This window comes from Puma concolor, chromosome A1 (genome assembly GCF_028749965.1).
Source record: "Puma concolor isolate L17-30 chromosome A1, mPumCon1.1.hap2, whole genome shotgun sequence".
Classification (NCBI taxonomy): Eukaryota; Metazoa; Chordata; class Mammalia; order Carnivora; family Felidae; genus Puma; species Puma concolor.
Window position 1 is genome coordinate 214,884,253 of NC_141667.1, and position 25,496 is coordinate 214,909,748.

The window sequence follows — 25,496 nt, forward strand, 5'->3', positions numbered from 1 at the left end:
TTTTTTTTAAAAAGCAGCTGTAACTTTCCTCCCTCCACCCCAAATCAATACCATAGCCAATCCCATCAACGTTTTTATAACTGAGGCATATAACTAATTTACATTCCTGATTAAATGATTTCAAGCTTGATAGTTGCAAAAAAAAAAATGGTTACTCATGTGGCAGCCAAGTGGTTATTTCTACAGGGTGAGAAATTGTATATTGACTCCACTTAACTTCAGGCCACCTGTTTGTAAACATTGTTAAGTGTCATGGGCAGCCCTGAATGCACCCCTCACATGAGGCTTCTGGGAACATTATGTTCCTTGAGCCCGGAAAGAAACAAAGTCCTGATAATTCCTAGCGTAATATCATTTTTTCAGGATATTAAAAATTCAGAAACTTGACCAAGTTCCATTCTTTCATTGCTCTCTCTTTGTCTTTACTCTTTAGCTCTTTCCGGGACACTGTATTAAATGAAACAGTCTTGAAAAATGTGTAATCAAGCTTCCATGATAAAATTTACCCTTGAGAGACTGCATAACAGATTCACTGTTCAAATAAGCGTAAGGACTAAAAATAACCTGCAGTGTGTGTCTTTTTGTAAGATTCCCTGAGGAGTGTACTATGTTCCGATAAGTGGAATATTTAGCTAAGAGCCACCACCTGTGGATTACCCATTTGCAATAATTAACACGAAAAGAATACAATGAGCCTTCAAATGTAAACTACTCTTCTGAATCCAATGAAATCTTCCTTTGGTGATTCTAGTGGCACCTGAATCCAGTGGTGCCTCTGGATTATCAGTAATTCACTCACAACCAACCAGATTATTGAGAAGATGGGGCATCCAAAGGGGAAGGGCAGTGCAGTTGTTCCGACCCTAGAAAAATTGTTCCCGCGATTTTCTGATTGGATCAAAAATGAAACAGCAACAGAAGAAAAACTTTGCCAAGCAAGATTAAATTACATTTCAAAAATTAGCACTAGACTACTAAAATTACCAAAGTGACGTCAGTGTCGGAAAATTGATCCAAAGATTAAATTGTACCGCTGAAAAGGAGGTTTAAAGGGATTACAGCAGCTTGCTTTACCCTTTACGAGATTCCATACAAACCATTATCCTTTATATTAATTATGGCCAAAGTGACCTCTTCCTGTCTCCTGTATTACTTACTGTGTTTCCATGGGAACAGAGAGTGGCAGGCTTAACTTCTTTAAGTAAATAATCTGGGAAAAGCCTTGAAATCTCTCTCTTACCAGCCGGAGCCGGCCTCAGAAAAATAATTAGCCCTATATGAAGAATGTAAGTTATTTTGGGTTATGTCCCGGTAAGCTGACAGTATGTTAATATCTTTTTTCCTGCTCAGGCAAGATGTAACTAAATTAATAAAACACTTTAACATATTATTCCTAACAATATCTGGATGTCTCAAGAACTGTTCATCTTTGTGTCTTTGGGGAACTCCGCGTTTAACATTCTCCCTCCGCTCTGCCAGATGCAGACGTGGAATGCCAGGAGAGGGCTGCTGAACTGTGTGTTTCTTTCCCCCACACAAGAAGCCCTTCTCAAGGATTCATCAGCTGCTGCCCAGACGGGCGGCTGTGCTGACAGAGTCAGAACACGGGATGATAATGGAGAGGTCCAAGGCCCGGAAGACACCCCCACGATATCGGTCACCTTCCAGCCCCCCTGGGCTAGTGACTTAGCTACTGGCCAGGCCCCATCTGCCTCTCCCCAAGCCTCTCCTTGCAGGCTGCCTGGCTGGGGTGTGGGGGGGGTAGGGGGGTTGCCCTTCTGTGGCAGAGACAGCATGCGGTGCACCCAAACTCATGCTTTTCTTTGCTCAGTGCAGCGTTGCTCCTGACAGGTGACTGTCCCAGAGGCTGGTGCTCACCAGCGGGACATGAGGGAGCAAGGGGTGTCTTCTGAATAATGTCTCTTCCCGCTGCTGGAATGGGCCTGGGTCTCTGACTCACCACACACAGGAAAGGTGCCCGGAGACCGACAGTGTCTGCTTAGGGACTCTTCTGTGCTCAATAATAAACTTTTCGAGGGCGCCCGGGTGGTCAGTCGGTTAAGCGTCCGACTCTCGATCTCAGCTCAGGTCCCGATCTCACGGTTTGTAACTTCAAGCCCCGCGTCGGGCTCTGTGCTGATGGTGTGGAGCCTGCTAGGGATTCTCTCTTTCCCTCTCTCCCTGCTTCCCCTCCACGTATGCGCGCGCGCTCTCTCAAGGTAAACAAATACATACAAAAATGAAAAAAAAAGGATAAGCTTTTTCTTGTCGCTGGGAAGCCCCTGAAAATGTGGGCCTTATTTATAAACTAGCTGGTGTTCCTGTAAGCCAGTATTTCCCCCAGTAACGGCCTCCGTCCAGGTTCTCAGGTGGCGGTAGTGCTGACGGGGCCGCGAGCACGCTCTGAGAAATGCTGCTCAGACCATCGCTCGTTCTGTCACCCGGTTCCTGAATTGGGGCTACGGTTGGCTTGTTTGGACAAATCCTTCTGGAGGAATCTCCATGCCCTGCACCTTTGAGGGCAGTCCTGCCCCGGCCACATCCCAATGCCCTGAGCGCCTCCTTTCGGAGTGAGGGTGAGAGTTCACCCTTCCCCATCTCCCCCAAATAAAAAGCAGCAGTAGGAATAGTGGTGGTAACAGCTAACAATTTCTAACATGCCAGGTACCGTGCGAGGCATGTGACTTGCACGATCTCCTTGCAGCGTCCAAAAACACGATATAGTGAGTATGATCGCAGCTTCTATTCTACAGGTGATGGAGCTGGGTTTGAGAGACGCAGGGTTTGGAGGCGCAGGCTTTCCACCCAGTTTATCTCCCGTCCTTGACATAATGCCATTGGGGTAGCCTGGGCGCAGATAAGTGCTGCAGCCGGAGAGGGAAGGAACCAAGGACACCACGAGAGTGGCAAATTTGTTGCTAAAACAGAAAACGGCTTCCACTTGTGGCACTGTTTGGGGAGCGTTCTGCTTGAGGCCCTATTTTAACACAGACACACAAGTCTCTTCTGCAGGAGAATCTTGGGAATGATCCAGAGGGAAGGACCCGTCTGGCCCCCTTTGGACAGTCTTGACGCCTGACTCAGACCACTTAGGGATCCTCCTTCTGCCCCCCGTATCTCTCTCCTCTGAAATGGCCACACTGATAGTCACGAACTGCCGAGCTCCTGAGCCGCAGTTGGTTAATAAGGCTCCATTGGGACAGCTGTGTCCAGGGGTGCCTGGGTGGCTCAGTTGGTTTTTGGGTGTCTGACTTCAGCTCAAGTCGTGATCTCGCGGTCCGTGAGTTCGAGCCCCGCGTCGGGCTCTGTGCTGACAGCTCGGAGCCTGGAGCCTGCTTCAGATTCTGTGTCTCCCTCTCTCTCTGCCCCTCCTCCACTCATGCTCTGCCTCGCTCTCAAGAATAAATAAACATTAAAAAAATATATATTTATTAAAAAATTATATATAATATATAAATTATATATAATTTTTTATATATTTTATATTTTTATATTTTTATGTATTTTATATTTTATATATTTTATATTTATATATTTTTATATATTTATATATATTTATATATATTAAATATAATTTTTATATATAAAAATATATTATATATATATAAATTATATATATATAATATATATATGTTTATATATATATTATATATATAATGTATATATGCCTCCCCCTCCCCCAACCCTCCGACCTCACCTGTGTGGTTGCTCTGTCATGTGCCTTCAGTTACAGTAAAGGCGATGGAAAAACCTCTCTTCCCACCGAGTCCCGTCCCCAAGATGTCCTCTGAACAGGCCAAGGAAAGCCCAAGACAAGACCCGGGCCTGCCCTCAGCTGACCAGGGGAAGGAAGGCCTGGGGTCCTTGGGCTGCTGCCATGTCGGTGCCTCCCAGTGTCCAGACACAGAGCTGAAGGGCATCTTGGCCCCGCTGCCCGGCCAGGCTGCTGCTAGACAGCCTCCTACGGTCCCAACAAACTGTAATTGATCTGTTTCTCAGTCATACCTGTATCACCGCGGAAGCAGCAATCTTCCTCAAATTGCTCACGGAAATTCCTTCTGCTACATTTTTGCAGGATTATTATTATTACAACTTAGCATTGACATAACATTTTATATTTGCAGTGTGCATTATAGCCTGCACATTAGCTATTATTAGGGAGAGCTAAACAGAAGCACAATGCGGTGTCTATTTCCATCTTTGTGTGAGGCCGGTGGAATAAGGGTAATTTGGAGAGTGCAGGTAAGCTAGATCCTGTTATTATAATGGCTTAAACGCGAGTCTGGAGGCACAACCCACAGCTGGCGACTCAGGAAAAAAACCCCCCGTCTGTCTCCCCTTCCACACAGCTCATCCTCACCAAGGGGTCTGCGCCCCGGAGCAGCGGCCACAAGGTGCTGCGGGGTGCAGACACCACAGAGAATTCACATCATGCCTTCCTGCTTTGCCACCGACCTTATTCTCCTCTGATACCGCCCCCAGCTGCCCCCATCGTCCCCAGGGCAAAATGAGCGGAGAGGCTTGCCCACTCCTTTCAACAGCAGGATAAGCCTGCAATTTAAAGTACTGTTGAAAGATGCTGGGTGGGGGTGAGGGACGCCTTTCGAGGCCTCAGGCGAGCACAGATCAAGACCCAGCAGTCTCCGGGAGAAGGTGGCCAGACTGCCAGGGCAGGATGAGGGGGAAGGAGGGGAGAGGGGGTTGGGTTGTTGGAGCCCCAAACCCAGGCAGCAGGGCTACCGAGAGGGGCATTTCTCCCCTCAACTCCAGCTCTCCCCCCCGCCCCCCTTTACTTTTTTTGATCAGATGTCAGTTTTCTTTTTCATTTTCAATGTTGACCTCCAAGATTCAGGACTACCTCTTTTTTACCTTCTGAAGCCTTTAGAGATTCCTTTTCAGAGCAGTCAGACTCAGACCAAGATAAATCTCACAAGGACACAGGTTTCGGGGGCGTGGGAACGCCTCCCCCGGCCTTGGCCGCCACCCTCGCACACAGAGCGCCCCCCTTGGGTACAGCTCTGCACCACTGGCTTTTCGCTCTGGGCCGCTGCACCCTACGTAGCGGTTGGTCTTGTCCAACCAGAGAAGCCTGAAACACAACCTCTCCCCTGAAGGAATTCCTCGTCTCATTTCTCATTTCCTCACCTGCCTGTGGCGTAAGGACCTCACCTCCTTCCCCCACTAACTTGTGGATTTCTTGGTCATTTCTCATTTTCTTCAAGACACCTTCCCCTCAAGAAGTGGGGATTTCCTGGGGCGCCTGGGTGGCGCAGTCGGTTAAGCGTCCGACTTCAGCCAGGTCACGATCTCTCGGTCCGTGGGTTCGAGCCCCGCGTTGGGCTCTGGGCTGATGGCTCAGAGCCTGGAGCCTGTTTCCGATTCTGTGTCTCCCTCTCTCTCTGCCCCTCCCCCGTTCATGCTCTGTCTCTCTCTCTGTCCCAAAGATAAATAAACGTTGAAAAAAAAATTTAAAAAAAAAAGAAGTGGGGATTTCCTGCTCCTACTAACACCTCCCCAGACACACACACACACACACACACACACACACACACACACACTCTTGAACTGGTGGTTTCCACCACATAAAACACATCCACACTCGGAAATGTGAAGAGAAGCTCAGCCCGAACCTCAACATTCTCAGATGTAGGCACCATCTTTTGCAAGGAATAGCAACTTTTCCCACATTTTTTTTTTTTTTTTAATCTTAGCACATCACATACTTGGGGCAACAAAGAGGAGTTGCACAGAAAACGCTTTTCTCCCCTCAGTTTTTGTGCTTTATATAAACATTAACTATCCGGTCTACTAAGAGAGAACCAAGACTTTGCTCTCAAGCTTTTTTGGGGGGGTGGGGGAGTGGGGGGGGGGGAAGTGGTGGGTGGGAACTGTGCTTGGGCTGCCCGTGAAGTCTCATCCTCTCCACTCTCCTGGTCACCAGTGTGGAGACTGATTGATGTGCACGTATTTGTGCCTGACATTAGGGCAGAAAGAATTCCTGTCGTCTCTAAGTACGTAACCACAATAAAATGACACTGGTATGAATAACTGAGGCCAGTATTCCTCCAAGTTTCCTCCACCCGCAGCCCTCATTTGTTCCACTTTGGTATCTTAAATGGGAATTCTTGGAGCCATCCCATCCCAGACCCTCTGAATCTGAGGGTCTGGAATGGGGTCTGAGGATGTGCCTTTCAACAACCATCCAGGGTGGGCTGAATGCATGCCAAAGTTTTAGAACCGCTTCCCTGGCCTGTAGGGACCGGATCCCCGTTCCTTCGTAACTTTCTTCCAGTCTTACATTTCTTTCGTCATTTTTTTTTGACACCTGCTTTCTCTCAGCCTTTTCTAGCAGCTTTTCTGTTCTTAAATGGACCTTCTCATCTCCAGCTTTTACCCTCCAACATGGCCGCCGAGGCCTCACCGCCATCTGCCTTGCCTTCTCGCATTTCATCAATCTATCCACCTGTTCCTCTCTGAACGCTACTTACTGCCTCTCCCGTGATGATATTGTGACTGAATGCTTTCATAAATCCTCCAGGCAGTGTCTCCAAAACACATTTTTCTGATCTACTGGATGTTGTTGCGTATTAGTTTTCTTTGCAGCCATATTTCTGGAGAAAGTGCCTGCTGCAGCAGGTCCGTGGCTTGCGCCCCGGAGAGGCCCAGCCCAACCTCTGTGCCTGGTGGGAACTAATGACCCTTGGCCAGGGGTCCTGACACCAGCTTCTTACTGAGGAGAGGGGGCCCATCCCTGCCTGTCTCTAACCACTGATGGATGAGAAAACAGTTCCTGGCTATTCTCCTAGAGTCTGAGAAAAGCAGAGACTCTGTACTTGGCCTTCCCCACGTTTTTCTGCATCAGACTACCCTCATTTTTTTTTTCTTTCCTCCCAAACAACCTTTTTCCGATTATCCAGAGGATGCTTCACATGTTCCTCACGCAGCTATGACAGGGTTCTCCACCTGTGTCATGCATGCCATACTTAAACCAAGAAACTAGCTCCCTTTCATTTCTTCTTTCTCTGGTCCTTGGTGATTTGCCACATCAGTCACTTCCTTTCCCCTAAACATTTTTATCTTTTACTTCATTTTCTTACCTTAAATTTTGTTATGCTTATTTATTGTTTGAGAGAGAGAGAGAGAGAGAGAGCGAGAGAGCGAGCAAGCCAGGGAGGGGCAGAGAGAGGGACAGAAAGAAATCCCAAGCGGGCTCCGCGCTGTCAGCCCAGAGCCCGACTTGGGGTTCAGACTCACAAACTGGGAGATCATGGCCAGAGCTGAAACCGAGTGTCGGACGCTTCACTGACAGAGCTGCCCCGGTGCCCCACCTTTTACTTCATGTTCATTTTCTTCTCATCCTCTGTTACCTTACCTCAACCTGTTTCTTTGCCCCGTTCTTTCTACCTATTATTGACGGACATCAGGCCCCATGTCATGTACCAGTGGTTTTCAAGACTTTGTGCGGCAGAAATACCTGAGGACTATCTTGTAACTCACGTGAGTGGGCATTAACTCCCAGCCGTTGCCAGGAAAGCTTCCCAGCTCTTTCTCACGCGGAGCCAGGGCTGTGAATCACTCATCTACGCCTTCTGCCACTGCTCACCGGTATCAGTCTTCCACGTTGCTATGGTAACAGGTATTTGCAAAGGGCCATGGAGCCCCTTCCTTGGTCATTTCTTACAACCTCAAGTAAACTCTCTTAGGATGAGCCTCACGTTACTATCGAGAAGGCTGGGGCTTGGAAGAGACACATTGTTTGCCAAGCCACTCCAGAAACAAAACTCAGCTACTTCCAGAGGCCTCGAACTTCATCTGGCTCAAAGTTATTTCTTGATTATGTTCAGTGTCTCTAAACGCTTCCAGGAATACCGCTTCTCACTCATCTGTCCACTTCCTTAGAGCCTTTCTAATGATTTTGCCACCCAAAGGACCCCCTCATCAAATGAGTGTCAGGGTGAACTTGGCCTTCCTTAGGCCCAGAGAATAGGAAGGAAGGAAATGTGGAAGGAAGCCTTCCAAAACCGTATTTTCAGAACCCTTGATTTCCCCTCCCTTAAGATGGCTCTAGGTCACATTCTTCAACGGGACACATCTTCTCATTCCTGCTTTCACCCCCAGAGCTTGAGTGCTACAAAAGCCTGCTTCAACAAACCCCACATTCATCTTCCCCGAGTCCTTGGGCAGGGAAAAGTGCACGGATTTTAAAAACTGTCTAGATGGCTAAATTATAGCAATTTTTCTCTGGGAGAGAGTTGTTCAGATGTTAAAACCTTCTATGTACTGAGTGTGATGATCTTTCTCACATTCCCACAAAAAAAAAAAAAAAAGAGTTTTTGCTTTGCTCATTAAAATGATTTGTTTTTGGTTTCTGATGAGTGTAATTTCTCAGGTAGCAATGTTTCATTCTTACTAGCAACTCCTTAAAAACCCTCTGCAAGTGCGGAAGCCCCAGTTAAGCACTATTAATCAAATGCTAAATGCTTTTAAACAGCTCTACCCCTTATTTTCTAATTGAGAAAAAGAGCTGTTTGGGCAAGTTTATGGGGTGACCTTGATTGAATTAAAGAGGTCAGGGATGGAACAGACTTCAAACTCATATTCAATGATTTTAAAGAAATGACTTCCCTCCAATTAAGCAGGAATTAGCATGAAATATTCTGTTTCCGAAAGGTTAAAGGAATTCCTCTGAGAAACCAGCTCTCTTGTTGCCTGTTCTTTATTGAACACGAGAGAGAAGGCGCCACGGATAGTTTCAGAGAAAGTGCTTTGTTAACATGGTGCTGATGAGCTGGCATCGATTATAACATTCCTTAGAGTCACAAATGCTCTATCGAACGGGGCAAAAAGTCCAATTTAAGTTTTAATTTCTGTTTCAAAAGCCCAAAGACCCAACAACTTCCAATGACTAAGAAAAATCAAGTTACATTGTCCATCTGCGTTAATTTCAACCTAGTTCTAGGGGCAAAGTTTCACATCTTACTTTATTTCTTTGCCGTTCCTCATTTCCGTTCCATCCCTAACCTTGCCATAGTCTCCCACCTTTTAATGGCCTGAAGGGACAGGTTCTTCTCCCTGCTCTAAATAGTAACACACAGAGTTTGTGATACCGAGTTATGGAAGCAGGATTGTCCAGAGGAAGGAGAGGGGACCAGACACGTCGGTGGAGGTTTGGGGACTACAGGGCATTGTTTCTGAGGAGCGTTAGTCCTGAGAAGAACACTGGCCGCGCTCTTTTACGTCCCTGCTCCTGCCAACTCCAGAGAGGCGTGGAGACATGGATTACACACAGGAGGGCGGCAGAGGGGTTACTACAGAGGGCAAGAAGGGACTTGAAGGGCACACTTGTCTTCTGAGATTTGGGGCAAGTTAGTAAACCTCCATTAGAGCTCAGGATCCTCATCTGAAAAACATGGTCAGTACTGGGAGGATTAAACAGATAATAGTTGTGGGGTTTTTGTTGTTGTTGTTGTTGTTGTTTTTATTTTTTGGAGGGAGGGGGGTCCCAAACTGAAAAAAAAAAAAGCCCTTCAGCAATTAAGAAATTAGTTCTTCCTAGTTTTAATTTCCTATCCCTTCATTTCACAAACTCTTGTCCTTGTACCGTGCAACGCCACATGCTGGCCATTCAGAAAGGAAAAGATCTCAAACTAGTCTTTAAGGAACACACGGGGTGGAAGGTCCGCCCGTGTCATGTTTTTACTCTTCTTTGTTTGCAACAAAATACAGCCTTCTCCAGGGAGAAGATGGAGTTCAGATGCATAGATTTATACAACCTCTTTTCAGTTCATCTCAGCTCCCACCGTTCCTTAGGTCAGGGTGTACCTGCTCGCATGGGCTATAACTCCTGACGGTCCAGGGGGCCATGAGCCAGTGCTATTCCAAGAAAGGAGAACTCTGATGATGTGCTGCTAGGATTCTTCACAGCACACAAGTAACGCTCTCAGATCAAAGACCGAGTCTTGATTAGTCTTACAAGACTCTGTGTGCTAATTTCTCTCCTTAATCTGGTACTTCGAGACAAGTGGTCTCATGGTCCCGTACACGGCATTAAGAATTCTGTGAATATTTGTTTTAATTTTATCACTGCTTTGTAGTATGACATTGCTTGGCACATTGCATGGTGGCAAAGAGCTAAGGACAGAGAAATGGATAACTTTAGGGTGCTCGGGTCACATAAACTATCCTAGAAAAGCGTGGGATGGCAGGTGGAGACAATTCCTGAGAAACGGACTGGTAAATCACTAAAAGAAGAGTAACCTACCTCTACAAGATTTGCCAAATACGTGTTGTCACTGAAGTTGTGTCTGAACGCTTGTAATTACAAAAACCCGAAACTTGCAGAATTTATCTGACATTCCAACTAATTACTGTTAGGAGGGAAACAACAACACCAACAACAACACCACATTTTTATCATTAAATTAAAACATGGGATGGGCAGGGAGAGGGCATAATACTTGTAAGGTCTCTCCTGGGTCAAAACTTCCCTGAGTCAGTGCATCTCAATAGGATTGGTATTATCGTGGATGCTGTCCCTCTGGTATTTAAGACTTATTGAGAGGTACATCTCATAAAAAAAAAAGCCCCAGGAACAATGAAACAGGGACAGCACTACAATAAGTCCTGAAATTAGATGGTCAATAAACTGGTGATCTTCTCATACGCTCTCCCAGACCCTAGGGATGCAAAGGAAATATGGGATGAGATGGGAAATAAAGGGGCTAATATTGTGGTTCAGATCATTCCAGACCGACCGTCAAGTCTGTGCCTGTGTTTTGAGAAGTACCTTGATTTTTCTCTTTACTTTTCTGGAGAGCTGGGGAGTAGAAAACACGAGTTGTGACAGGGTGTAGGGTTTGCCAAAGGAAATGCGTGATGGCACGGCTCTTTCCCCGTGCACTTTACCTCTTCAAAGCATTTCTTCTTCTTGCCTAAAGCCATAGAACAGATTGCTTTTGAGGAAATAAATATCACTCAACTAGAAAAGAGACTGTGCCAATTTCCTGAGTATTTTTAAAAACTGGCATTTCTGTTGGAATGGGCCTAAAAACAGTTTGCTGGATGCACTGCCGATGTTGAAGTCAACCTCTTTCTAGTCAAAAATACAGAAAATAATGGGGAGACTAAACACGAGCCCCAGTCAGCTTTGTCTGGATTAACGTTTTAAGGTAATACACTCTCCAGTCTACCTTTGCCTCCAAACGGCATCATGGCGCCACGCACGTCACAGGCTTTCAAAATCCTTGGTTGATTTTATTTGGTTGCAGCCTCTTATGAAGCCACTTAAAGCATTTGGGGGAGATTCTGGAGCTTTTCTCCCATCAAATTTAGTGGTGCCTTGTGAAGGTCATTAACCAGGCAAGAAGGAAAGTAGCACTGAGCTCTAGACTGTCCACTTGCTATCTTGGGGAACTAACATAACTTCTCAGCATGTGACTGCATCTTCCTGTCTGTGAAAACAGAAAGTGGTTGTGCAAGATGATTTCTAAGGGTCTCTTCCACATCTGAAGAGACTCATCATTGCCATTCCCGGCGGGTAAGAACTCAACAGCAGAATTCAAAAGCAGAATTCAACAGAATTCAACAGCACGTGTCTGCCCGGTTTAGAACTTGAATTATTTCTTGACTCTTAATCTAAGAGCTATACAAATATGATCAGTCCTTGAAACAGGAAATTGTAAGACAATGGGGTCTGGAAATTAAATGTGGAAATTCCCTAATGTAAAGCAAAAGGAGGCAACTCAATAAATTTCCATTTTCTGACACTGGTTACTACTTTTAATTTTCTTGTTTGACTGGAAATGGCCAGGTATTCCCCAACCAATGTGAATTTTATCACACGTTCTCCGAGGTAATTTAAAAATTAATACTTACTACTTACTAGTTTAATTATTAAAATAATACATGTATATACTGTGGAAATTTCTGAGATGCAAAGAGAAGAAAACAAAAATCACCTATAATCACACCGCCCAGAAATAATCGCTGAATATTTTGACCCATATCCTTACATATTTTCCCTAACATACAAATTATGAATGGAACACATATACAAACCACATGATCTGTACATTGATTTGTAACTGATTTTATCACTTAGCAATACACTGAGAATCTCGCGTGCCATTATATAGTCTTCCAGAATATGATCTTTCTCAAGGCTGTTTATGGATATATAATTAATTAACCAATATCCCAGTGTTAGATATTTACATGTTTCTAAAGTGATTCGATAACTGAAAATTTAGGTAACTGCATTAAGTGTCAATGGCCCATTTGCCTTAAGTGGAAAGCAAGGGCCTCTGGGACACAGCGAGCGGCTCTGGAAGTCATGGTGGGCTCATTAAGAACCTGCAACACCCTACCCGAAGCACTATGATGAATACACTCTGTCTTGCCACTTCTGCTCTAGAAATGATTCTCCCTACTTCTCTGCTACTGACGGGGAGTCTAAAATAAAGTTCCTTTTCCCTAGCCTCTTCCCAGAAGGCTTCACACACTGTGTCCTGAAAACTGGGGGGAAGAGTGGCTGAGCCCTTAGTCCCTCTCTGGTGTCAAGGAGGTTCACCCAAATAAAAGAGTTTCTAAGCCCCTTGGACATGGGAGAGCTTACTATAATAATAATTTCCAAACTTGCTATAAACTTCAAAGTCCAGGGACTCTAAGTGTAAGCATCATATCACGCAGGGGGAATTTCCAAGACAGGAAGAAAGTAATTACTTCTTTCAATTACTTTTTTCAGTAGCTATGTGGCACTCCGCTGTGCACGGATACCCGGAATGCTATAGGACTTTGTCTTGTCCTCACTTATCTTATTTATACAGTAGTCTTAGTATCGTCAGGTCTCTGATTAGTGAAGCTTATGGGCGACAGTGTTAGCAGTCAAGGTACAATAACTGTGTCACCAACTGTGTTTTGATGAACAAAGCAGAATGAACACACGGAAGAATTAGGACAATGATGTTCATAAACAGTACATCAGTGCTAAGAAGTTGGTAATAGCATATGTTTTAATATAGTCTGGTATTGATTCTTTTGGCCAATGTCCCACCTTAACAGTGTTATAGTCACATTTTAAGATTTTAGATGGAGAGGTACAGAAGGAAATCAATAGATACTATCTTTCCACTACCAACCAGCCACATATCTATAGCCTCTCTGCCATACTCACATTTAAGAGATCTAAAAGATGCTTTGGGGACGGCTAGTCCAGTTATCAGGCTTCTAATAACCTCAGGAATCCACTCTGACTACCTCAAAGATTATAGCTTCAACTCCCAGCGATTCACGAAAAAAGAGCCTATGATCCAGAAGAGATACCTGCTCATTTTCTATTTTTCTATTTCATTAACATATAAAAAGGAAGCTTAAAAAAAACACTCACTTGTTACGCAAGAACTGTCTGAAAACAAAATCATACAGAATTATTGTTTCTGAACCCTAAAAACATAGAGCAGAGTGCTTATGTAGTTAAGCTGTGGAGAAGAAAAAAGATTAGAAGCGAAACGATCTTTTGTAGTATTAAAACCAACAGTTTTCTTCTTTCCTTATTCTTAATCAATAGATTTTCCAAAATGACCAAGCATTATCTTTATATGAAAAACAGCTTTTATTTTTAAAACGTTACATGCTGCTGGAGGGCAATGAGCTGATCTACTGAAAGTATTTTCTATAAGCACCAACTAGAATCACTCGATTCTAACTGACACTCGACAAAAGTCAGTGTCGAAGAGGATAATCCTTATTTCATAATCAGAAACTCCCACTTATTATTTACAAGCGAAAAGGAACAATTAGGAATAAACACTACTAAGGAATTCTTCCTTATGTTTAGGAAAGAAAAACAAAACTTATAAACTTACCCAGATCCTGTCATCTAAACTCCCTCAAAAATATTCTGATTTTTTCCAGAAGTTGTGCAAACCACACTTAAATCCCAACAACACTGTGTTAATTTTGCTCAAATGCAAGCTGAAAACATATTTTAACATCCTGTCAGAATGAGATACTAAGAGTGTCGATAAAATGACACTAAAATAAATGTAAATTTAGACTGCGGTTACAAGTAGCTGCCTGAGTCTGGGAAGATGTTAGGTTGCTATAGTATTTTCCATAGCAACTTTGCGTCTTATTACATAAATATTCCCTCAGTGTCCTTACAGCCTACTAAGAAAACTGGATTAAATCTACTCTCCTATGTAATGATCCTGCCTCAAACCTTATCAGAATGAAATGCCCAGAAAACATAATAAACCGTAATCTAGATCATGGCGCTGTGGCAGGTGCGAGGCGTCAGGGGACCACGGGCTGTGCGTGAGTAGCTGTGCTGTGACCTCATCCCGTGCACGGCCACTTGTCTATGCTCTTCTCGGGTCAAGGTCTCTGCAGTTCTCCCTTTCTGAGGATGGGCTGTTAACTTCCTCCCTTTTCTCCTCTGATGTCACCAAGTCCCCGGGGCCTCCCGTCACTAGGCAAGAAGCTAGGGTTTCACAGAGCCTCAGCCTGTTCTGCAAAAGCAGCTGGGACCCTGTGCTGGGCTGTCACAGCAGGAAACCGGCTCCAAGCCAGTGTTGACCAGGAATACAAACTGTTTGAGATCCTCAGCGAGGGCTCAACTGGGTTTCGTGGGGGTGCAGCACAGTTGCAGGGTTAGAGTATCTGACAAAATCTGCGGTCTCCTAGACACAACGCAATTTCAGCAGAACCAATCAATTTTTACACTAAATGCACGATTATGGAGAATGTGTGCATATGTGAGAGAGATGTCAGGAATATGGCATTATCAGGTACTACACAAAAATAAGATTAATAAGGGGCTAAGCTTAAAAAGAGCTGAGGCTCCAAATGTTACTTTGTACGACAGATACACACAGTCTGGTTGGACCAGAGTGCTTCCATGACAAAGGAATCCTATGCTAGAGGATCAATTTAATAGCATCCGTCTCTTGCATTTAAAAGGTAAGGCAATTTACAAAAATAATTATTTCTACGCTTTTTAAAACCATGTCCTTTATGAAAGGGAAGCTGTAAGCGCACACGAGATGAGGGAACTGAAAATTCTACCTGAAATAAGCATTGGCTTGACTTCCTTTGGTAAGATTAGCAAGATTTGAAAAAGGACGGGGTGGGAGGGTAGCAAAAGCCTTGGCTCCTTGAGAATGAAGCTCTATTTCCAGAGTTCAGAAATGAAGCAGCCTGCTCAGCCCACATCAGAAGGTGCATTTCATCATCTTTCAGCCATATTAGGTTTAATTAATCACATTTCTTTGTTTGGCACTTGGATTCCCAGAAGACATTCTTCTGTGGATGAAAACAAGACGCTCGTCTTCAATTCAGTGGTCGTGGATGGACACACACCGCCGCTGTTTCTCCTTCGGGTTGTCATCACATGTGAACACAAAAGTCTGCGAACACATTGTCCTTTCCTTGCTTCCTCTCACCACTGGTGCACCTGCCTTGGGGGTCTGCTGGTGCAGGGATCTCGGCGTGGCTGTGGCCTCACTGGGTCAGTTCACTTTTCACTTCTGAGTGCTCTCGTCCCTCTGCGGAGTTCTGAGCAACTCCTGAGTGAGCCTGCTTAGATCACATGCAGTGTTTCCTAAAAGCTTCTACTAGCTGCCAGTGACGTGGCTCCCTTCGGCTGGCCCCCTGCAGGATCCTTCTCTGGAATCCTTCCTTCTGTGCCCAGGCTGGTGCTGGGGGGGTAGCACTAATCCTCTTCTCAGGCTTGTGACAAACTGTAATCTGTTGGGCATCCTAAATGTCTTTCAAAAGCACTCTCCCGTAGGAATTAATCAGGAAAAACACTAAGGCAGTCCTGGTGTTCAAAGAGATCAAGGGAATAGCTTGTTGTTAATTTCTTGTTGTTAATTTCTTTAACCTCAAGCTGCCAGCTACATATGAAACTATTCAGACACACTGAATACTGCTAGGTCCAACTGAATTTGATTGTGAGTCTCTAGTTTGATTCAATTAGCTGAAAGATTTTCGGAATCCTTGCTGGATGTGTTATTGAAATTAAAAGAATAAATCTGTACCTACATGTGGAAAGTTTCCATGGCAAATCGACAACTAGAAAACACCTTTCGTAATTAAAAGAGTATTTGCTCCTATGAAGAGCTCAGAGATTAAATGAGGTGTAATTACAATCCAAGAACATTTGTTTGCGCATTATGAAATGTTTTAAGGGTTGTCTATTAAGGAAGGACGTTTTAGTTTTATCCTTCTGAAATTTGTCTTCAATGTACAATCTACACTCATCAGATACTGGATGAGGTGCAAACACTGGATAGAGGTATTTATTTTGGTTTACATCAAATTTACGGCAATGGCTTTCAAACATGTTTGGCATTAGGCTTTTAGGCATTTAGCCACTGTACTTTTTAACTTAAAATGTATATTTCTTCTCTTCAAAAAGCACCTCACACTCTTGAGGGCGGGGTAAACTGTGCCTAGCCCTCTCCATACTGCCCCCCCACCCCCACACCAGGTCCACAGTGTCTGGAGAAGAAGAAGGGCTTGACAAATATTTGTTGATAACTAGAATGATGCTGAGTGTCCACTCTCCGGGGTCACGGCCTCTTCAGCACGTGGCACTGGATTTTGAACGCATCAAAGTTGTGAACATTTTGAGAAATGAATCATCCTCGTTTGAGCAAGCTTCTTAAGGCTTTCCGTTTAAATTTAGAGCAAATGTTCTCAGGGTTACCACGTTCTCATCAACTTCCGGGACAAAGGCATCAAAAACAAAGACCAGAAGAGGGGGCATGTGCAATTGAAGTCAACACAATTCACTTACTTGGTGAAAGGCCCAGAGCCGGGTGCCCTAGGTGACGACGACAAGCGGAGGTCAGAGTTACTGAGCACTTACTATGTGCTCAACGCTGTCGGTATGGTCGGGAGGGATTTCCACGCACCGACTCCACAGTACCATGGCTAACTGAGTGCTGCCACACGAGGCCTTACGCTCTGGACAGATTTCCTCTTTTCTTCCCTTTGTTCCCTGTGCACTCCTGCCCCACCCCTCCTGCCAACCTGGAGGAAGGAGGAGGAAGCAGCAGCAATAGATATGGCTTTTAAAGTGGGGCTTAATTCCAGTAAAAGGCAGACGATGCAGCAGTAAATTTGAATGTTTATCAGAAAGCATCTTCACAGGCTTTGGAGCCGGATGCCAATCTTCTTGAATGAATGCTTCAATAAATCTGCCTTGATTTTCAAATTTATTAACAAAACTCATTTTCATTTTTATCAGCATCTTAGTTTTGCTCCAGCAGCTCTGTTTCCCCTTTAGGAGGCAACTGATAAGGAGGAACAGTGACCTGCCTGCCCAGCATGATATCGCAGTTATGACAGGACTGGGGAACCCTCGCCAACGACACGTCGTAAGTTATTACAGGGGGTAAAAAGCAAAAGTACAATGAAATATTCTGCACAACCAGAAGAGCAGAGATATGCCAAAAACACCGATTTAGAAAAAAAAAATTAAACCCAAGATATAAGCCCAAACATAATAAATTGTATCCTTTCTACAAACCAAGGAAAGTCAATTCTCTCCGTCTCCCCTTCAGAAATAAAATCTGGGCAGGTTGGCGTGGGCTCCAGGAGGAGGTGAGGAGCAGAGAGGTCCCGGTGCATCGGCCTCACGCAACCCGGCAGGTGAGCCTCTCCACGGTCCTCTTGGACAGGAGGAGGCTCCACGAAGGAAGCCCTCCTCTGGAATTTCCAAGAAGTCTTGGGTCACCCACCGCCCAGGAGGTTGGAGGCAGAAGCTCCCTGTTTCGGCAGAAAGCAAAAGGGCAAGGGATTCTTTAAAGGATAGAAAGATTTACTGCTAGGTCAGCGCTTAGCAACTTCCATCAGTGAATTGAGCCCTTTGAGATGCCTGCTCCTGGGTGACTGACAGATGCAAATTTGCACCTGCCGTGAATGCAGAGAGTCTCGGATGACACCACTGAAAGGTGTGTTTTCCTGCAGCTCCTGGGCCTGGATCCCTCCCCTCCCAGCAGCAGTTTGCAGGGATCCTGTCTGAAGCTTGGTCAAAAGACCAGATGGGAATTCTTGCCGTCAGGCTGTGTCCCTGAATATGCTGGGCTGAAGGGAAAACAGCTGCTAGCCTTTTGGCAGGATCTGCGGGGCCCAGAGGAATAAAAAAGGTTAGTTGCTTTCCTTTTCCTCTAATCAGTCCTGTGCTTTCCCCATAAACCACATGCCGCGTCCTCTGGTCCATCTCATTCTGAAAAGCACGAAAAAGACTTTGAACTCCTGGGGACCTGGCATCTGAACTCCAGTTTTTCCATCTCTCCTACCAGCACTCGTATAGATCATGCTCTGTGTTGTGTGCATTCGTGGCGCTGGCCAAGGAAAAGCCCGGAGAACTGAAAGTTCAGGTCCTGCTTCAGGCTCTTATTAGATGCCTGGGGGAAAAAACCAACAGAGATCTAGCTAGAAGGCTCTTCAGGGAAGCTGCCAGAGAGACTCGCGCATCTCAGCCTAGGGAAGGGAGCTTTGAATTCTTCTGCAGCGGAACTGTGGGTCTACGCTTGCTGTCACGGTCTAGAAGACTTCCCACTGGAGCCTACTGCCTGAGTCATTATTATTCTTGTCCTATTCTGAGCAAACTATGAAATTATACACATTCCTCATTTGGGAAGTTGACGACTTGTTTAAAAAGAAATGTCACCCCAAAATTAAAAAAAAAAAAAGCCACGGGTTCAAATAAGAATTTCTGATTGATTGCTTTTCTTCTACACCTACCGTATAAGAATGTTAAGGATCCAAGTTTCATGTAAACTTGCCCCTCATCTAGAAACTTCAAAAATGATGAAGGCTTTATTGAGAAAAGAAAATTATTTATTTATTTACCAGCAGAGCTCATTAAATGTAAGAAGTTCACACTAAAACTTGCTCTTTGCTTTTGATATACGCAGGCTTGCGGGACAGAAATTGCCGTCCTCAAATAAATAAGTCCAAGCCCAATAATCAGTCCTGAGAAATCTCATTTCCACTTAACAAGAGACGTACACTGACACATAAATGCTAGGTTCATTTTTCAGACAAAAGATACATGGCTTCAAAAACTGGTGGCATGGTGCCTTCTTTTCTGCTAAGCTTCTGAAAGATTTAAATGAGTGGCATTTGAGGATGAAAGGGAAATTTTCTAAGGCAGTGGTCCTGAAAGTTTAGCGCACCTCAGAATTCCCTGGAGAATTTAAATCGCAGATTTCTGGATCTCACATCCCCACCCCTGCCTCCTAGAGTTCCTGATTCCTTGGGGATGGAGCAGGGTCCAAGAATTTACATTTCTAACAAATTCCTCGGAGGTGCCTGATGGTGCTGGACTGGGGACCACACTTGAAAAAACCACTGCGCTAGGGAAATTGAACTCCCTCCTACGTATGCCTAAAAGAAAAGGATTTTCTGGTGATCATCATTCATGGCCCTGGCCCTCGCTGAACCCCGGAGAAAGGGAGCACTCTGACCACTTTGCAATCTTGATGACCTGAGTATTGGAGTCTTGGTTTTGGCTTCTACTGACACACTAGCAAAGATCCTCTGTTCCTGGCCATTTGATTCTGTTAAAGAGCCTGAGGTGGGTGAGTATTTTATTCACTGGTACGTTGAAGGAGACAAGTCAAATCCATGCTATTCCTCTGATTTTCTTTTTTTGGAAATGGTGGCAGTTGTGGTCCTTCCCAGGCCCTTGAGACAACACGCTTCCCCTCGGACGAGCAAGCAATCTCCCTTGGTGTCTCCCATATCTGATTGAGCATCTTTCTTGCCTGTAATGCCAAGAGATTTGCATCTAATTCGGGGAGAGAATTTTCAATCAGCATCTGAGTGTAGGCGGAGCACGAAAAGCAAGGTTCTCTCGAAGCTTCTCTCCTTTTTCCAACTCAGGAGTGATGCCCCTTTCTTGGTACCACATGAGGCCACCTCTTTGATTACAGGTTAGGGAACGTTTATTGGAAAAATGTCTAATTCTCCAGCACATTGGCTCAGAGGCTAGAAAGCTTCTTTAGGGATTAAACAATTCCCATGTAAGAAGCATACAGACTGAGACCAAATTTTATCTGTATCTCAGCATCAGCGGTGGCTGCCACCCTCTGGAAAAGGATTTTTATGGGAATAGGCAAATATCCCTGAAGAAAGTGCAACAGCCCCAGATATATGGACATAGAAACAAGTGGACCAATTTAAATCACCGTGTTCCTAAGAAGGAGTTTAAAGTTCTATTAATAAAAGGCAGAGTCACTCAAAGATGAAACTTTAGTATAACTCAAATAAAAGTGAGTTATGCGGCCATTTCCTAGTACATACGCCCCATGTGAGATCTGGAAGATCATTAAGATGCCTCACAGGTGTGTGGCAGTCACCAGCCTTACCTGATTCATCGACTCTCATTTTTTTAGTCGGGCTGTCACAATTCTCATCATCTGACATTTCCATTTCTTCTTCACGGCGGATACCCATAAGCTGCTCGCTTTGAGCGTTCCGGAGCTCCTGAAAGTAGAATATACGAGGATGTTAGAGTCACGCACACATGTCAACCTACCTTTTCTCAATGGTCTTTTGGTGTACTGGGATGCCTATACGAACGCTTAGAATCTGAAGTTTTTACACCTCCCAACCACTGCCCTGCGTCATCTAGAATGAAGGTCTGAGCGTATGGGGAGCGGAAAGATCCAGGGATAAAGACTAGTCAAGGGGCCTTCAGAAAATTATTTAATCTCTTGAGTCTCAATTTCCTCATCTGCCAAAAAAGGGGATGATAACATCACCTAGGAGGATTCCACAGAAATGCCTATCGTCATGACTGGCACAGCGGTGGCTCAGAGCTAACGATAAGATACGTGCACGGTGGCAATTATAAAAGGCCTGGTCGACCACTGACACACCGTGTCAATTCATGAATGTTTCCTCATCTCTCTTGACCTTGATTTACTTATTGGAATTCTGTTGATGATAATAGTTTTGAGGAGGAAATAAGTGAATGCCTGTAAAGCTCCTCACCGTCGTGCCAAACGCTTGGTTTGCTAAGTTGATAATGTGGACAACTACTACCCTTCATGCAAAACGGTGCCCCTGCATGTGTGTATGTGCCTGTGTGTGATCACACACGCACACACACACACACACACACACTCACTATTCAGGTATCCAAATGGCACATTTCAAAAGATGCTGGAGGACCAATGAAAACAGATACCTTTTTGGCGTTTCACATTATCATGTAGGGGTTTAGTGTTTCTGTTGTGTTGGTTGTTTTGACATCACTTAAAGATCTTAGGATCATGTCTTACTTTCTCTACTTACTAGAGGAGTGACTGCAGTCAAAGTCATTTACTTTCTTTGAGTCTTTGTCTCCTCACATTTTATAAAACGGGCAACAGTAATACAAGGCTGCTTGAATGCAAGAGTATATGTGAAAGCACACCGTAAAAAGGAAAGAATCAAAACACATTTCTGATGTGTTTTCAGGCACTACCTTGCCTAGAAGTCAGGACACTACAATTGTTTATGGTAAGTAATTCTATTATTTTGTACTAAGCTGAATAGCCTATGTTCGTGAATCCTTACCAATTCTATTCTCTTACATGTACTGTCCTCAAAACAACAACAATGAAATGACTGCATTATTCTTCCCCCCCCCATTGAAATTGAAGTCTCTAAATAAAAACCACATAGTTAAGATAGTTTTGCTTTATCATGAACCTATGAATAACAATAAAAATAAATTATAACACCTAATGTATTAATGGCACGATTTTAAACAAATTTCTAGTGCCCATTTGATGGATGTGATATTTTATTGTGTGATAGGTTCTCTGATTTCTCCTCTCCTCCTTAGCTCACAGATTGTAACTTTAGTAGTAGGGCAGAAAAAAAGGAAATTATTTACCGCTAACAGTATTTGCATGGTCAGCTCTGAGCCCTGGGAATCACCACTGCAGAGGACAGGGAAACGGGAGGGGGCAGAGCGTCAAGGTTCCTGGGAAAGGGATACCCATCACAGGGAGTCTTGAGAGGTCACCGGGGTGATGGGCAATGCCTCCTCACTTGGCTATGACCCCCAGTAGAAAGAGGCACCAATTCCACCTTAAATAACACCAGTGGGTCTTGGAGGCATATGTCACATGTGATTAGTGGGGAAGCGTTTAGGTTGTGTACAGCTAATTTTTCCGCAGACAAAGAACCCGGCTCCCAAAGAGGTGGTTTGAAAATACTTGAAACAAGGAACAATCAGGTGGAAAGAATAAATGAGGCTGAAAGGGCCTGTGGTTTAGTCCCTACAATTAATGACAGATTGTCATACTGTAGCGGTTCTTGCGGGGAAGGGTGTTGGCAAGAAAAAAAAAATTGGGGAGGGGAAAAAAAACCTGAGGGTGTTTCCACAGGGTGCCTCTGGTTCAGCAGTAAATCACTAGTGCACTCTCATAAATCTGTAAAGGTGTTGCAGATAATTAACAGATGCTGTACATGGGAACGCAGAAAAAATCAAGCCAATTATCAAGCTTCTACGCAACAGAGAAATCATCCACAATGTTAAATTACCAACTGGTATTTAATCAATTAAGCGACATGGAGGGGAGAAAATCAAAGGTAATTTAGAATTCTATTTCCTAGTATATCAAAAGAGGTGGGAGGAGTGGCAGGGAGGTGCAAAGCCCCTCTGCGGGAGCACCTTTCAGGACTGCGTGCATCCATGTCTGCCTCTCCATGTGTACCGAGCGAAGCAAGCGGTCTTCCTTGGAACAAAGCTGGAAGTCTTTGTGTGCCCTGCTCAGCAGCAGGACCATCAGGGAGGCAGGGCTGGGGGTGGGGGTGGGCAGGGGGAGCAGGCACGTGGGAAGCATGATTCGGATCAATAACCGATATTTGCTAACACTCACGTAGTAATGACAGCCTTTTCATGCCCAGATTATTTAGCATCATGTTGCTTGCCTTTCTCTTAACGTTTCTGTTAATCATGTGTGGTTTTTATGTGAAGGAAAAGAATGTACACAGATGTATATGTGAACAATTCATAGACTAGTCACTCCCAAATCTGAATCATAGTTTATGGATTTCAATTTGTGTTTGCATAGCCCTCAATCTGTCTGTTTCATCACAAACGAGGACTCTCTCCTCCCGAAAATCAGCCTTGACTCAGCTCTCGATTCAGTGTCTGGACGAGCAGCAGGTAAGCGCCCTTTGTTTTTCTGGCTCCTGAAAAATTAAAGAGAAAGCCCACTTCCTCCTTACTCAAAATCCTGAACAGAGGAATGGAACTACATCAGTCACCAGCCACCTTCTTACGTCTTTGTGAAGAAAACAAAAAATGGCCTTCTTAACAATAAATTGCACCAGCATGTTAAGTGTCCCATTATTGTGAAGTCATTGAGGATTGGCCATAATAACAGTGATAATAAAGAATTCATTTGGTATTCATGTGGATGTTAGATCTCGTGCCATTGGTATTTAGCTGTAATTTAGCATTAGTTAATGGGCACTTAAAATGCTACCCAAATGATTGATATTATAGTGCTTGGTGGTTCCTCAAACTCTACATAAAACACTTATTTTACAAGTGTGAGCCCAAATCGTTGCATAAACAAACCTTACCTTCTAGAAGTTTTGAGATTTTGAAAGAGGGGAGTATCATTTAGAGAACTTTAGTACTAACATGCTAGTGATAGAGAGGCATCCAAATGGAAAACATTCTCTCGTTAAAAAAAGAAGCAGCAGAAGAAGAAGCAAAGATAGCATACTTACTTTTAAATTACAGGTTCAAAGCGTACGCTACACTGTGGAGTTAAAAAGAACAGCTGGACGACCAATGACTAATGACACATTCTGATCCTTCTAGGTGGTGAGAAAGGTCAAGTTCTGGCCTCTTTCCTTGGGGTAGATACTCACACGTCAAGCACTGATGCGGAAGGGTGGACCTGGCTAGCCTAGACATTCACTCCCCTGGGGAAAGGTGCCCTGGGGAGACTGGCTATATAATTGGCCGGCCAGCATAGGGCACTAAGGCATCGTTTACAAAGAGAAGGCACAGAAGAAAGGCATGCTAGCCATTTCTAGCCCAAAGAGCAAACCATCACCATCAGTTGCAGAACACTGAAAAAAAAAAAACAACCCTCTGTATTTATTTAAAAGCTAGTCTTCTGTTTTACATTACACCTTTCTTCAGAATACGCAAGCAACACGTCTTGGCTTATTTCCGAGCTCTTTGCTATCAATGGGAGAGATGCCTTTCTTCCTTTGCAGGGGGAGAAAAGCACTCTGTTTTCTAAGCATTAAGTCAGCTGCTTTTCTGGATAAGGCACACATCTGAGCTGGATTTAGAGCTGACAATGCGACAGGACAATGGCAGGACAGCTGCCCGCTATGACAAAAACCAAAATGGCTGCAGCCACACTATTCTCTGCCAATCCAGCTGTGTGATGGTGGTTAAAAAGTAATAATAAAATCACCAACCTCAGAATGCTTTCGCCAAATGTCTATGTTCTTGCGCTGAGCTTTCGAGAAATGGTCCCAAGCTTTTTGTCTGGTAGAAGCGTTGAAAACGGCCACAATCTGCTCAACTTTGGTGAACAAGGAAGTCAAACAAGACAAGTAATTTATGTTGTGATCACTATAGGGAAGCAAAGCAAAGACACTAGGAGTCTATGGATGATGTCATAGTAGAAATAACATCATCGATATCCATCCAATTTGTGCCTTTTTGTACTTACATTTTAGCAAGGCTGGGGATGTCTCCCTTCAAGTCTGTCTCCACAACTTTAGGTTAAAACAAATTCTAAAATACAACTGGGTAGAGCTCACGGGCATCTGCTTCCAAGATTCTGCAGCTTTCATTTAAAACCGTGACTTGGTATGTCTACATACCTAGATCTATGGATATAGATCTGGTGTTGGCATAGAGATGCCTGGGTTGGGGGCTTAGAAGTGAAGCTGGGGCGAGGCGGCTGAATGAGGGAGAGCCACACGTACATCTTTTTCTCTTTTGGTCTCCATCTCAAGGACTCAACTGCAGTCCTCTGAAGACATTACCGGGTCCAAGTTCCAAGCTGGGACAACGAATAGGTGTTTCATATCACCCCTCAATGTCAAGGGCCATTTTTACTCCTTGGCTCCTTTCTCCCCTCTACCCACCCCCCCCCCCTGTACCCTCTGCAGCCAGCCCTCCAGCCCTCTGGCAGGGAACAGAAGCAATCCTCTCCACTTCAAGACAGACCAAGGCTCACCCAACCAGCCGCACAGGCACGCAGATCTCATTTCAACACGGCCTGACGTCCTGCTCCCTAGTAGTTCATCAAGACCACATACCACACCCCTTGAAGTTCTAACTCTCTCACTTTGGCTTCATTTAGCATTTTTTTTGGTTCTCAGGCAAAGTGCTATTGGAATGATAAACGTGTGGGGCCCTGAACAAAGCTAGATAGCTACTAGGGGTGGGGCCAACCAACTGCAGATCCAATCTTTCTTAAACAGTTATCGATCTAGTAAGCATG

General features: G+C 44.4%; 1 protein-coding gene across 9 annotated transcripts in view; it reads right to left on the reverse strand.

Annotated features, from left to right (window-relative positions):
• The window catches only part of ENOX1 (ecto-NOX disulfide-thiol exchanger 1), a 585,762-nt gene that overhangs the window by 120,781 nt on the left and 439,485 nt on the right, over positions 1 to 25,496 (reverse strand). For all 9 annotated transcript variants that reach the window (XM_086711591.1, XM_086711599.1, XM_086711581.1 and 6 more), the window contains 2 exons: positions 24,460 to 24,566; positions 20,382 to 20,499 (listed from right to left, as the gene is read on the reverse strand). In XM_086711591.1, coding sequence (XP_086567717.1) covers positions 20,382 to 20,499; positions 24,460 to 24,566 — 225 coding nt within the window. The remainder of the gene's footprint in view (positions 1 to 20,381; positions 20,500 to 24,459; positions 24,567 to 25,496) is intronic.